The 14,980-nt window shown below is 48.9% G+C and overlaps 1 protein-coding gene across 1 annotated transcript in view; it reads left to right on the top strand.

Annotated features, from left to right (window-relative positions):
• The window catches only part of ODR4 (odr-4 GPCR localization factor homolog), a 175,678-nt gene that overhangs the window by 54,227 nt on the left and 106,471 nt on the right, over positions 1-14,980 (top strand). The window contains exon 6 of the mRNA XM_069737243.1: positions 6,358-6,394. Coding sequence (XP_069593344.1) covers positions 6,358-6,394 — 37 coding nt within the window. The remainder of the gene's footprint in view (positions 1-6,357; positions 6,395-14,980) is intronic.

Here is a 14,980-nt window from a genome sequence, read left to right as displayed (position 1 = left end):
GCGATTCTCCCGGAGACGTTGCAGAACAAGGCGGACGCTCCTTCTATGAGAAGACAAATCCAGAGAGAAAATGAGGATATCGTCTAGGTATACCACAACGCAGGAGTAAAGCAAATCCCGAAAGATGTCATTGACGAATTCCTGAAAAACTGCGGGAGCATTACACAGCCCAAAAGGCATGACGAGATATTCATAATGACCATCCCGGGTGTTAAAGGCCATCTTCCACTCATCTCCAGAGCGAATTCGCACAAGGTTATAGGCTCCACGAAGATCCAACTTCGAGAAAATCCGCGCTCCTCTCAAACGATCAAAGAGCTCCGGGATTAAAGGCAACGGGTACTTATTTTTTATAGTGATGTTGTTCAACCCCCGGTAATCGATGCAAGGACGTAAAGAACCGTCTTTCTTCTTAACAAAGAAAAAACCAGCCCCAGCAGGCGAGGAAGATTTTCTTATAAAACCCTTAGCAAGGTTCTCCTGGATGTATTCAGACATGGCAGATGTCTCAGCAGGAGACCAGGGATAGATCCGACCTCTGGGTGGCGTGGTCCCAGGACGTAATTCGACAGGGCAGTCGTAAGGCCGATGCGGAGGAAGAGTCTCAGCTTCTTTCTTGTCGAAAACGTCAGCGAAAGGCCAATAGTCAGGAGGCAAGCCTTCAGGACCCAAAGAAGGTTGAGAAACCGTAACCGGGCGAACAGAAGCTAAGCACCTCTCTTGGCATGGATGTCCCCATCGAAGGATCTCCCCAGAACGCCAATCCAGGACTGGTTCGTGAGTCCGGAGCCAAGGAAGGCCGAGGAGAAGAGGATGAGACAAGTTGGGTAAAACGTAGAGAGCAATCTTCTCCTGGTGCATAGTACCTACTTGAAGAGTTACCTCCTCGGTAACCATAGAGACGGACTCTTGTAGAAGCTTGCCATCCACGGAAGCGATCATACGTGGAGAACTCAGGGCGACCACAGAAATCCGGTATTTCTTCACCTCCTTAAGCCGTATAAAGTTACCTTCCGCCCCCGAATCCAAATAAGCAAGTTCTGAGCCACGTTTCGACCCCTGAATTATAAGAACAGAAAGAGTAAGAGGTTCAGAGGGTTCAGACACACTTAGGGAGGCCTCTCTTACCTGTCCTAAGTGGAGGCGTTTCCCGGCCTCTCTGGACATGAGCGCAGGAAATGAGACGAACCACCACAGTACAAGCAGAGACCTTGTGCCAGCCTCTCTCTTCTGCGCTGATCCGCCATCTTGACCCGATCTACCTGCATAGGTTCGGGAGCTGCAGAAGCGGAAGCAGAAGACCGAAGAGTAGGAGGACACTGCACAGAGGAAGAAGAAGGGCGCATAGGCCTCCTCTCCCTAGCAGCCTCTCTAGAACGCTCCTGGAAGCGCAAGTCGATGCGTGTAGCGAGAGAAATGAGCTCCTCCAAGGTAGTGGGGGTATCCCTTCCTGCAAGCTCATCTTTAATCTTTCCAGACAACCCTCGCCAAAAAGTTCCTACCAACGCCTCGTTATTCCACCCAAGTTCCGGTGACAGGGTACGAAAGCGTATGGCATATTGCCCCACAGAGAGGGAGCCCTGATGGAGGTTAAAGAGAGCCTCAGTTGTGGAAGCGAGCCTTCCGGGCTCATCGAACACCCTCCTGAAAGTGTCCAAAAAGGTGGCAACACTGGTCACTATAGGGTCGTCCCGCTCCCAGAGAGGATTCACCCAGGAAAGAGCCTCTCCCTCTAAATGGGACACAATAAAAGCGACCTTAGCCCGATCGGTAGGATACTGCTGGGGTAGCAACTCAAAGTGTAAACGACACTGATTGAGGAAACCCCAACACAGTTTAGGGTCACCGCTATAGCGAGGCGGCTTACCCAAACGAGGAGGAGGCGCAGAGGAATTATCTGGAGACCGGGAGGAAGCTGTCTGCAAAGAAAGCAAGCGACCATCCACGGAAGCCATATAGGACAAGATGTGCGCCTGCGTATCACGCTGCTGAACCAGCTCTTGCTGGAGACTGGCTAACTGAGCGGCATTCCCGGGATCCGCGGTTTGTAAAGCAGACAAACGAGAATCCATCGTCTTCATAAAAGACATGATTCGGGTCTGGTTCTCTCGTAAGAAAACCAACTCTTTTAAAGCAGTGGCCCCGGCGGGATCCATGGCCTGATTATTCTGTTACGCCAGAGGGTATAGGGTACAAGGAGTGGAACCGAAGCTACCCCGAACGAGCACTCCAGAGAAACCAACCCCTATACAGGGACTGTTAGGAGGCAAGCGCGGGGACCTCAAGAACCACGGAGGCCAGGACCAGGGATCGGCTCAATGAAAGCGACAAAAAGGGGAAGCTGAAGACCAGAGGGAAAACACGGAAGCAGGAACTGAGGAGAGACACTGAGACGGAGGAGGAGGACGGGTACAGGTACTGAGGGGAAACACTGGAACGGAGGTACACGGGAGCAGGAACGGAGGAGGAACACCGGTACAGGTACTGAGGGGAGACACTGGAACGGAGGTACACGGGAGCAGGAACAGAGGGGAGACACTGGATCGGAGGTAGACGGGAGCTGAGGGAAGACAAGAGAGGAACCAGGGTTAATGCGCAAAAGACCAGGGGAGCAAAGGGCAAATACGCGACCTAACTAAAGCGAAGCAACTCAATAATCAGGCACCTCCAAGAAGGAAGGAAGGCCTAAAGTACCTGACGCTGGACACTGATTGGCACGAAGGACTTCCGGGTCAGGTCAAGCAGGAAGAGAAGAGGAAGGAGGTGCGCGCGCACGGTCAGACCTGGCTGTGCCCGCGCAAGCCACAGGCGCGCGCACCCAGACGGAGAGAGGACGCACGCCGGGACGCCAGGACCGAACCTCGGAGAGAAGAGGACGCCAAGCGCGACGCCCGGACCGAGCCCCGGGAAGAAGAGGACGCAGCGAGGAGAGCGAGGGAGCCGGCGGCAGGAGGCGGAGCCACGGAAGCCGAAGTAACAAATTATATATATAGATATGTGATCCCAGCTGGGTTCTGCACATCTGCCCTTGTTCCAATGAATAGGGGGGATCTGCACTACCAAGCTTCTCCCACTGTGCAGTTAAGGCTACGTTCACATTTGTGTTGTGCGCCGCTGCGTCGGCGACGCAACGCACAACGCAAATCAAAACGCACGCAAAAACGCTGCGTTTTGCGACGCATGCGTCGTTTTTTTTCCCGAAATTTGGACGCAAGAAAAATGCAACTTGTTGCGTTTTCTTGGTCCGACGCTTGCGGCAAAAAAGACGCATGCGTCGCACAACGCAACAAACAAAAACGCATGCGTCCCCCATGTTAAATATAGGGACGCATGACACATGCGTCGCCGCTGCGTCGCCCGACGCAAACTAGCATAACGCTAGTGTGAACGTAGCCTAATGGAGCCATGCTGCTCCCCTCCGCAACTAAGCACATTCAGCTGCCACCGGCATAGAGAAGAGCTGATCAGTGGTGATGGTGGGTGTCACTCCCCCACTGATCTCTTATTCACGATCTAGCATTAGATAGGCCATAAACATAAAAGTACCGGACAACCCTGTTACTTAATCTAATGTATATATAAAGGACTTTGTCTGCACTATTCACACCTTACCCGCAAGGAAGCCACAGTATGCTTAGTGATACGCGTGGGGTTCTGCTCCATATTATTGTCTTCATCCTTCTGGTCATCTGCTCTTTAGGCTCCCGTGATCTGGATTGTTAATAAATATGATATTTTTTCTCATCAATTTGTTTATCGCCTTCGCTCTGCTTATTGCACTGCCACAAACTTAAGCGGATCGGAGTACCCCGTTGTCTGGTAAGTATATATTATTTGAAGCAATGTGTGCTAATCATGCACGCCAACCTCTATCAGATTCACATGTCTCGTGTCAGGAGACTATGCGGTAATTGAGATGAATACGCCGATCCCTGATTCTCTGTCCCCATGTCTCATGCCATGCAGTGGCTAGGCAATTTCTGCCATATTATTCTCAGACATCTCTACTAGGGATTAAATCCCTGACGCGCGTTTCGCCGGGGGAACCAGCTTTCTCTAAGGGTCTCCTGACACAAGATATGTGAATCTGATAGAGGTTAGCGTGCATGATTAGCACACATTGCCTCTAATAATATATACTGTCATGGCCAAAAGTATTGACACCCCTGCAATTCTGTCAGATAATACTCAGTTTCTTCCTGAAAATGATTGCAAACACAAATTATTTGGTATTATTATCTTTATTTAATTTGTTTTAAATGAAAAAAACACAAAACAGAATGAAGCAAAAAGCAAAACATTGATCATTTCACACAAAACTCCAAAAATGGACCAGACAAAAGTATTGGCACCCTCAGCCTAATACTTGGTTGCACAACCTTTAGCCAAAATAACTGATACCAACCGCTTCAGGTAACCATCAATGAGTTTCTTACAATGCTCTGCAGCAATTTTAGACCATTCTTTTTTGGCAAACTGCTCCAGGTCCCTGATATTTGAAGGGTGCCTTCTCCAAACTGCCATTTTTAGATCTCTCCACAGGTGTTCTATGGGATTCAGGTCTGGACTCATTGCTGGCCACCTTAGAAGTCTCCAGTGCTTTCTCTCAAACCATTTTCTAGTGCTTTTTGAAGTGTGTTTTGGGTCATTGTCCTGCTGTAAGGGAGACCCAGCTTTCTCACACTGGACCCTACATTATGCTGCAAAATTTGTTGGTAGTCTTTAGACTTCATAATGCCATGCACACGGTCAAGCAGTCCAGTGCCAGAGGGATCAAAGCAACCCCAAAACATCAGGGAACCTCTGCCATGTTTGACTGTAGGGACCGTGTTCTTTTCTTTGAATGCCTTTTTTTTTCCCCTGTAAACTCCATGTTGATGCTTTTGCCCAAAAAGCTCTACTTTTGTCTCATCTGACCAGAGAACATTCTTCCAAAACGTTTTAGGCTTTTTCAGGTAAGTTTTGGCAAACTCCAGCCTGGCATTTTTTATGTCTCGGGGTAAGAAGTGGGGTCTTCCTGGGTCTCCTACCATATAGTCCCTTTTCATTCAGATGCCGACGGATAGTACAGGTTGACACTGTTGTACCCACGGACTGCAGGGCAGCTTGAACTTGTTTGGATGTTAGTCGAGGTTCTTTATCCAACATCCGCGCAATCTTGCGTTGAAATCTCTTGAAAATGTTTCTTTTCCATCCACATCTAGGGAGGTTAGCCACAGTGCCATGGGCTTTAACCTTCTTGATGACACTGCGCACGGTAGACACCGGAACATTCAGGTCTTTGGAGATGGACTTGTAGCCTTGAGATTGCTCATGCTTCCTCACAATTTGGTTTCTCAAGTCCTCAGACAGTTCTTTGGTCTTCTTTCTTTTCTCCATGCTCAATGTGGTACACACAAGGACACAGGACAGAGGTTGAGTCAACTTTAATCCATGTCAACTGGCTGCAAGTGTGATTTAGTTATTGTCAACACCTGTTAGGTGCCACAGGTAAGTTACAGGTGCTGTTAATTACACAAATTAGAGAAGCATCACATGATTTTTTGAACAGTGCCAATACTTTTGTCCACCCCCTTTTTATGTTTGGTGTGGAATTATATCCAATTTGGCTTTAGGACAATTATTTTTGTGTTTTTTCATTTAAGACAAATTAAATGAAGATAATAATACCAAATAATTTGTGTTTGCAATCATTTTCAGGAAGAAAATGAGTATTATCTGACAGAATTGCAGGGGTGTCAATACTTTTGGCCATGACTGTACTTACCGGACAGCTGCGTACTCCGATGTGCTTGAGTTTGTGGCAGAGCAATAGGCAGAGCGTTCCGAGGTGCAGCGCCGACGATCTCCTCAACCTATACCGATTAGCAGATCGGGGACCGTCGGCATTTGCAATCAGTTGCAGTGCTATTGCCAGACAGTGGCACGGGCACTTCTGGCCTTAGCCTGCAGCTCCAGTGGCTTGGCCTGCAGTGCTGACAATCTCCATAGTAAGTACTTACAAGTGAATGGAGATCACCGCCATCTATCTATCTAGTTAATAGCTTTAATACACACTTGCTGACAATACTTGCCACAACTAACACCACCATATTGTTACCCTTTTTTGATAAAAAATATTGTCACCTAAGAATGCCTTGTTGTTTTCATATACTTTTACTATTTACTTACTGCAGGGTATGAAATAAAATAACATTTAAGGAGCTGCATCTTAATATTGCTCATAAAGCTTTGATGTAATTTGAAACTAAGATTCTGGGCTTTAATCGCCAGTCCTTGTGTTAGCAGTGAAAGCGTTAAACTGATAGAATGTATCTGATAATCCGATTACATTTCATCTTTGTCTTTTATCTTTAGGAACACTTGCAGAACCTTTGATGTCTCAGATCCTAAGGTAAGTTACCTAGCAAATAATTTATGAAATTCCACATATTGAAGGTAATATTTTTTTTGTATTACGCCTTTGGAAAGTACTTCATGACGAGCAGCAGTTAATAGTTCTACGCTGAATGTATTGAAGTGGCTTATTGTTTTTCAAAATATATATTAATGCAATGTCATCAGAGCAGCATCACAGCAGACTGGGAAACACAAAACTGAGCAGCAGAGGTCCTCCGCCCAAAATTAATTTCACAAATTTGTGAATAACAGGACAGGGCAATTGTTGGCCTATTTTTTTTTTTTTTACTAATGAGTAATAAAGGAAAGGGGGATTAGTTATGTGAATAAAATATATAACTTGTATTAATATTTACAGTGGGTGCGGAAAGTATTCAGACCCCTTTAAATTTTTCACTTGGTTTCATTGCAGCCATTTGGTAAATTCAATAAATTTCATTTTTTCTCATTAATGTACACTCTGCACCCCATCTTGACTAAAAAAAAAACAGAAATGTAGTAATTTTTGCAAATTTATTAAAAAAGAAAAACTGAAATATCACATGGTCATAAGTATTCAGACACTTTGCTCAGTATTGCGTAGAATCACCTTTTGAGCTAGTACAGTCATGAGTCTTCTTGGGAATGATGCAACAAGTTTTTCTCACCTGGATTTGGGGATCCTCTGCCATTGTTCCTTGCAGATCCTCTCCAGTTCCGTCAGTTTGGATGGTGAACATTGCTGGACAGCCATTTTCAGGTCTCTCCAGAGATGCTCAATTGGGTTTAAGTCAGGGCTCTGGCTGTGCCAGTCAAAAATGGTCATGGAGTTGTTCTGAAGCTACTCCTTTGTTATTTTAACGGTGTACTTAAAGGGACTCTGTCACCTGAATTTGGCGGGACTGGTTTTGGGTCATATGGGCGGAGTTTTCGGGTGTTTGATTCACCCTTTCCTTACCCGCTGGCTGCATGCTGGCTGCAATATTGGATTGAAGTTCATTCTCTGTCCTCCATAGTACACACCTGTGCAAAGCAATCTTGCCTTGTGCAGGCGTGTACTATGGAGGACAGAGAATGAACTTCAATCCAATATTGCAGCCAGCATGCAGCCAGCGGGTAAGGAAAGGGTGAATCAAACACCCGAAAACTCCGCCCATATGACCCAAAACCAGTCCCGCCAAATTCAGGTGACAGGTTCCCTTTAAGGTCATTGTCTTGTTGCAAGGTGAACCTTTCGCCAAGTCTGAGTTCCAGAGCACTCTGGAAAAGGTTTTCATCCAGAATATCTCTGTACTTGGTTGCATTCATGTTTCCTTCAAGGACAACCGGTCGGCCTGTCCCTGCAGCTGAAAAGCACCCCCATAGCGTGATGCTGCTACCACCATGTTTCACTGTTGGCATTGTATTGGGCAGTTGATGAGCAGTGCCTGGTTTACTCCACATATACCACTTAGAATTATCACTAGTGATGAGCGAATATACTCGTTACTCGAGATTTCCCGAGCACGCTCGGGTGTCCTCCGAGTATTTTTTAGTGCTCGGAAATTTAGTATTTCTTGCTGCAGCTGAATGATTTACATCTGTTAGCCAGCATAAGTACATGTGGGGATTCCCTAGCAACCAGGCAACCCCTATATGTACTTATGCTGGCTAACAGATGTAAATCATTCAGCTGCGGCAAGAGAAACTAAATTTCCGAGCACTAAAAAATACTCGGAAGACACCCGAGCGTGCTCGGGAAATCTCGAGTAACGAGTAAATTCGCTCATCACTAATTATCACCAAAAAGGTCTATCTTCATCTCATCAGACCAGATAATCTTATTTCTCATAATCTGGGAGTCATGCATGTGTTTTGTAGCAAACTCTATGCAGGCTTTTATATATCTTGCACTGAGGAGAGGCTTCCATTGGGCCACTCAGTCATAAAGGCCTGACTGATGGAGGGCTGCAGTGATAGTTGACTTTGTGGAACTTTCCCCCCGTCTCCCTACTGCATCTCTATAGCTCAGCCACAGTGATCTTGGGGTTCTTCTTTACCGCTCTCACCAAGGCTGGACAGCCTGGTCTAAGACTTCTGGTGGTCCCAAACGTCTTCCATTTAAGGATTATGGAGGCCACTGTGCTCTTAGGAACCTTGAGTACTGCAGAAATTCTTTTGTAACCTTGACCAGATCTGTGCCTTGCCACAATTCTGTCTCTGAACTCCTTGGCCAGTTCCTTTGACCTCATAATTCTCATTTGGTCTGACATGCACTGTGATCTGTGAGGTCTCATATAGACAGGTGTGTGCCTTTCCAAATCACTTCCTATCAGTGAAGGAGTAAAACCATCTCAAGGAGGATCACAAGGAAATGGACAGCATGTGACTTAAATATAACTGTCTGAGCAAAGGGTCTGAATACTTATGACCATGTGATATTTTGGTTTTTCTTTTTTAATAGATTTGCAAAATTTCTACATTTCTGTTTTTTCTCCATCGCCACATTGGGGGGACACAGGACCGTGGGTGTATTCTGCTGCCACTAGGAGGCTGACACTAAGTAAATACAAAAAAAGGTTAGCTCCTCCTCTGCAGTATACACCATCCACAGGCTCCGGATATTACCAGTTCTTGCTTAGTGTCCGTAGGAGGCACTTTCGTCTGTTTTTTTCAGACATTCTTATATTCATTTTTATTCTTTACATTTTTACCTTTTGCGCAAGAGGATGATTGGGGCGACAGCCCTTTTTAAGGGGGCCGATCTCCCCAAAAACATCAACAGGCGAGCACGGCGAGTTTCACCTCCCCGTACCCTCTCCTGCAACGTGGGATTCACGGCCGAGACTTAGCCCTGTGAAAACCTAGGGGAGCGAACCCGGAGGATACATAGAGGCCACCTTTCCTATTGATAGTCTGGCTGCCCTCCCTCTGCGCCACCACTGAAGAACAGCAGTGCTGCATGGAGCTCCTTAGTCCCTCTCCACCTCCTCGTCAAGAGGGCGGCGGATCGAGGGTTACTGCACCTCCCCTCATACCTCGCCCAAAGAGGACCTCAGCGGTGAGTTTTGCGGGAGAGTGCTCCCGAGTGCACTGAGGGCCTAGCCGCGTCTTGCGGCCGGGCGCTGCTAATTTTGTCTCTGGCTTCGGCCCCAGCTAGGCCGCAGCTACGCCGACAGCGCGCGTCATGCCCGAGGCCCCCCCACCGGTTTAGCGCCTCTCGCACAGTGCGAGAAGCGCTCCACATATTCTCGGCGGCCATCTTTGGAGCACAAGGAGCCTCTGGACGCCGGTACACTCCTCGCCTCCTGGAGTTCCCCCGAGTGCAGCATAAGGTACAGCGCTGCAACAGGACACAGGACCTGGGTGGGTGCTCTGCACGCTGACACAGGCCCTCCTCCTCCTGCATTTACACACAGAGTGCTCTGCTATTGTGCAACAACAGTCCTGCAGTCTCTTTTTTGGAGGTGAGCAGGTACAACATGTCTCTTCCTAAACCCTCCAAAAAAATCTGCAAAAACGCATACAGTGTTTTTCACTTCTTGTACCTCCCGTCAGGCTGCGCTACCAAGCAGGCATACTGCTCCGCTCTGTCATGCTTGTGAGCCTAAATGCGCTCAGGAGCCCCCCACCGCAAACGAGCCCTCGCTGACCAGTCCCCCTGAGTGGGCTTTGTCACTCTTGCAATCTATGGCTTCCTTGACTAAAGCGATCGAGTCTCTCCAGGATCCATCCAGGAGCAGGACCACTAATCCACCTGCTCAGGAAACTTCCCCTACAGCAGGGGAATCTTCGTCCTGCAGGGGCCGCTCTCATTCTAGACACAAGTGGGCATCTAGGAAGCGCGTTCGTAGCTCCTCCCCCAGGCCTTCTGGTGCCTCGGAGTCCGTTAGCTCTGCTTCCCGTTCTCGCTCCCCATATACCTGTACCGACCAGGACTCTGAAGCTAAGTCTGATGGGCCTCTTGATCTAGAGTCGCCACGTTATCAGAGTACTATAGATACTCTCATTGAGGCCGTCAACCAGTCACTTCAGGTTGCTGAGGAGCCTGCAACCTCTAATTCGGTGTCCTTCAAAATGACCAAGCGTCCTCATAGGGTGTTTGCGAATCACCCGGAATTCCAGGACATAGTTCAGCGACATAGGGAGCATCCGGACAAACGCTTTGCAGGTCAGAGATCTCTGGAGTCCAAATATCCTTTTTCTCCTGACCTCCACAAACAATGGACAGAATCCCCTCCTGTGGATCCTCCTGTTTCACGTTTGTCCTCCAAAACTCTTCTATCCCTGCCGGACGGATCTTCCATCAAAGATCCCACGGCTCGCTTAGTTAACAGCCTCGCCCGTTCAGTGTTTGAGGCATCAGACTCGGCACTCTTTCCCTTTTTCCCTGACTCTTTGGGCAGACTCTCTGCATAAGGCCTTACAGATCAGTGATCTCCCCTCTGACATAGCGGAGCTAGCTAATCAAATTTCCTTGGCTGGCGATTAGCTAGTTAACGCTTCCCTGGACGCGGCTAATTGCTCTGCACTTACAGCTTCAAACGCTGTGGCCATTAGAAGAGCACTATGCCTGAGAAACTGGCGAGCGGACTCTGCATCTAAAAATCCCTAACGTCCCTTCCATATCTCCCTGGCCGCTTATTTGGTGAAAAGCTGGACCAGCTGATTTCATATGCTACAGGAGGGAAAAGTACTTCCCTTCCCCAGCAAAGATTCAGACAACCGATCCGCCGACAGCCGCAGGCTCATTTTCGGTCCTTTCGTAGCAATTACGCATGGCCCTCCTCAGCCAGTTCCCCTCGTTTGGGGCGCCACGCCGTCAGAGACAAAAGCCCACAGGCCTCGTACAGGCCCAACCACTCTTGGAGGGGCCGCTCCACGCAGTCTAGGTCTAGGGGATCCAGACCCCAAAGATCTTCTACTAAATGACTGGCAATCTCGTCCGGACAACACCAGCAAAGTAGGCCCATGCCTTCTCTTGTTTCGTCATACCTGGCTTGCAGTTGTTCACGACGAGTGGGTCAGATATCTGGTGTTCTCCGGATACAAGATCGAATTCTCTTTCCCCCTCCAACCCGTTTTTTTGCTTCCGAGCCTCCCGAAGTGGGAACGCGCGCTCTGGCTTTTTTTCCCAGGCCATCGAGTCACTCCGTCGAGGCAAGGTCATTGTCCTTGTCCCAGAGGACGAAAGGTTCCGCGGTATTTATTCAAATCTGTTCATGGTCCCAAAAAGGATGGAAAAGTCAGGCCCATCCTGGACCTAAAGCTCTTAAACAGATTTGTCAAGGTCCAACATTTCAGGATGGAGTCCCTCCGTTCCGTCATTGCCTCGATGGATCAAGGCGAGTTCTTAGCCTCCATCGACATTCAGGATGCGTATCTTCACATCCCAGTCTTCCCGCCCCACCAAAGGTTCCTTCGCTGTCCGCAGGGAAGATTTTCAGTTCACAGCCTTACCTTTCGGCCTCGACACCGGCCCCAGAGTTTTCACAAAGGTCATGGCGCCTGTCTTGGCTCAGGGTCTAGTCGTGCTCCCCTATCTAGACGACCTGCTGGTCAAAGGTACATCCTACCAAGCCTGCGAGGAATGCGTCCAAATTTCATTGGATACTCTTTCTTGGCTGGGCTGGTTGATCAACTTAAAGTCGTCTCCTGTTACAGCTCAGCGGATCTCCTTCCTGGGCATGATTTTGGACACTTCCCGAAGGTTGGTGCTTCTCCCTCAGAACAAGGTCCTAGCTCTTCAAAAGGGGGTTCGGAGGCTCCGTCAACCGTCTCCCTGTTCCATCCGTTTCAGGATGAGGATTCTTGGGAAAATGGTGGCCGCAATGGAAGCAATTCCATTTGCGCAACTGCAACTTAGTCCCCTTCAGCACACACTGCTGGACGCATGGGACTGGAGTCCTTTTTCCCTCGACCGACCGTGTTCTCTCACCCCTCGGGTCAAGCAGGCAACTCCAATGGTGGATGCTCCGAACCTCTCTTCTCCAAGGAAGGTCCTTCCTACCAGTCCATTGGCTGGTAGTCCCTAGCGATGCCAGCCTCCTTGGCTGGGGAGCGTTTTTTTCTCCATTACATTGCACAGGGAACCTGGACTCATCACGAGCCTCGCCTTCCAATCAATATCCTGGAGATATATGCGATTTGGCTGTCCCTAAGGCGGTTCCATCATCTCCTAGCAGGCCGCCCCATCCGTATCCAGTCGGACAATGCCACGGCTGTGGCTTATATAAATCATCAGGGGGGCACCCGCAGCAGAGCTGCAATGCGCGAGGTAGAGCACATCCTTTGCTGGGCCGAAAACAACCACTTGGTCATATCGGCCGTTCACATTCCAGGAGTGGAAAATTGGGCCGTGGACTTCCTCAGCCATCAAGGTCTTGCCTCAGGAGATTGGTCTCTCCATCAGGACATTTTCCAACAGATCTGTCTTCGTTGGGGTACTCCAGACGTAAACTTGATGGCTTCCTGGTTCAATGCCAGGGTACCTCAGTTTGTAGCCTGGTCTCGGGACCGGAGAGCAATCAGGGTGGACGCGCTGGTCCTTCCTTGGAGTCAGTTTCGCCTTCCTTTTCTGTTTCCTCCCCTGCCCTTCCGAGAGTCATCATGAAGATCAGGGCGGAGGGCATGCGGGTGATTTTCATCGCTCCGGATTGGCCTCGCCGGGCGTGGTACGCACAGCTGGTCCAACTCATCGCAGACGTTCCTTGGCTACTACCAGATTGTCCAGATTTGCTTTCTTAGGGTCCGATCTACCACCAGAACTCAGGGGCCCTGTGTTTGACTACTTGGCCGTTGAATCCTGGGTTCTGACTTAAGCAGGTTTTTCCCGCAAAGTAGTTTCCACCTTGATCAATGCCCGAAAGTCGGTGTCATTGCACATCTATTATCGGACCTGGAAAACTTTCTTTGAATGGTGCAGAAGTAGAGGTCACCCTTTGTTGGTTTTCAACATCCCTACCATCCTGGATTTCCTTCAGTCCGGTCTAGACTTGGGGCTTGTCGCTGTTACTTTGATCTGACGAGCCTCGGAGTTGGCTGCCCTTTCCTGTCGAACGCTGTTCCTTACATTCCACCGAGACAAGCTGGTCCTCAGACCGTCCCTCACCTTTCTTCCCAAGGTGGTGTCTTCCTTCCACCTTAACAAGGATATCGTATTTCCGTCATTTTGACCTGTTCCGACGCACCGCGTGGAGAAGGCTCTTCACTCCCTGATTCTTATAAGCGCTCTCAGGAAGTACGTGTCTAGGACGGCACCTTTTCGACAGACTGAAGCTCTGTTCGTGCTCCCGGCAGGACACCGGAAGGCACTGGCCGCTTCCAAGTCGACAATTGTCAGATGGATTCGGTCGACTATTCAAGAGGCTTATTGCGTCAGAGGCAAGCCTATCCCAGCGGGTATCAGGGCACACTCCACTCGGTCGGTGGGTTGTTATGGACCTGGTGGTTAGGAGCACCCGGAACGACCTGATGGTTAAACTCACACAGGACAAGCTCTGGGAAGTGGGAGCTCTACTGACCGCAACCCCTAATCCTATCACACAACTAGAAATAGCCGTGGAGCGTACCTAACACGACCTAGACGCCTCTTCACAGCCTAAGAGCTAACTAGCCCTAAAGATAGGCTTTATTTTCTATCTTGCCTCAGAGAAATTCCCCAAATGAAAAGGCAGCCCCCCACATATATTGACTGTTAGATAAGATGAAAGTCACAAACACAGAAATGAAACAGGTTTCAGCAAAGGGAGGCCAGACTTACTAAACAGACTGAGGATAGGAAAGGTATCTTTGCGGTCAGCACAAAAAACTACAAAAGACCACGCAGAGTGTGCAAAAAGACCTCCGCACCGACTCACGGTGCGGAGGTGCCACTCTGCCTCCCAGAGCTTCCAGCTAGCAAGACAAAATCATGATAGCCAACTGGACAAGGAAACAATGAACAAATAATTAACTAGCAGGGACTTAGCTTCTGCTGGAGTAGACAGGTCACCAGAAAGATCCAAGAGCGAACTGAACCAGTACAAGAACATTGACAGCTGGCATGGAGAAACGATCTGAGTGGAGTTAAATAGAACAGCCAGCCAAAGAATAAACTACGTCACCTGTGGAAGGAACCTCAGAAGCAGCATCTCCACTCACAGCCACCAGAGGGAGTCCATGGACAGAACTCGCCGAAGTACCATTCATGACCACAGGAGGGAGTTCGAAAACAGAATTCACAACAGTACCCCCCCCCTTGAGGAGGGGTCACCGAACCCTCACCAGAGCCCCCAGGCCGATCTGGACGAGCCAAATGAAAGGCACGAACTAGATCGGCAGCATGAACATCAAAGGCAAAAACCCAGGAATTATCTTCCTGACCATAACCCTTCCACTTGACCAGGTACTGGAGTTTCCGTCTCGAAATACGAGAATCCAAAATCTTCTCCACCACATACTCCAACTCCCCCTCGACCAACACCGGGGCAGGAGGATCAACGGAGGGAACCATAGGTGCCACGTATCTCCGCAATAACGACCTATGGAACACATTATGGATGGCAAAAGAAGCTGGAAGGTCCAAACGAAATGACACAGGATTAAGAACTTCAGAAATCTTATACGGACCAATGAAACGAGG

The sequence above is a fragment of the Ranitomeya imitator genome, chromosome 8 (assembly GCF_032444005.1).
Source record: "Ranitomeya imitator isolate aRanImi1 chromosome 8, aRanImi1.pri, whole genome shotgun sequence".
Taxonomy (NCBI): Eukaryota; Metazoa; Chordata; class Amphibia; order Anura; family Dendrobatidae; genus Ranitomeya; species Ranitomeya imitator.
Note: the sequence above shows the minus strand (reverse complement) of the source record. Positions and strands in the feature narration are given on the sequence as shown.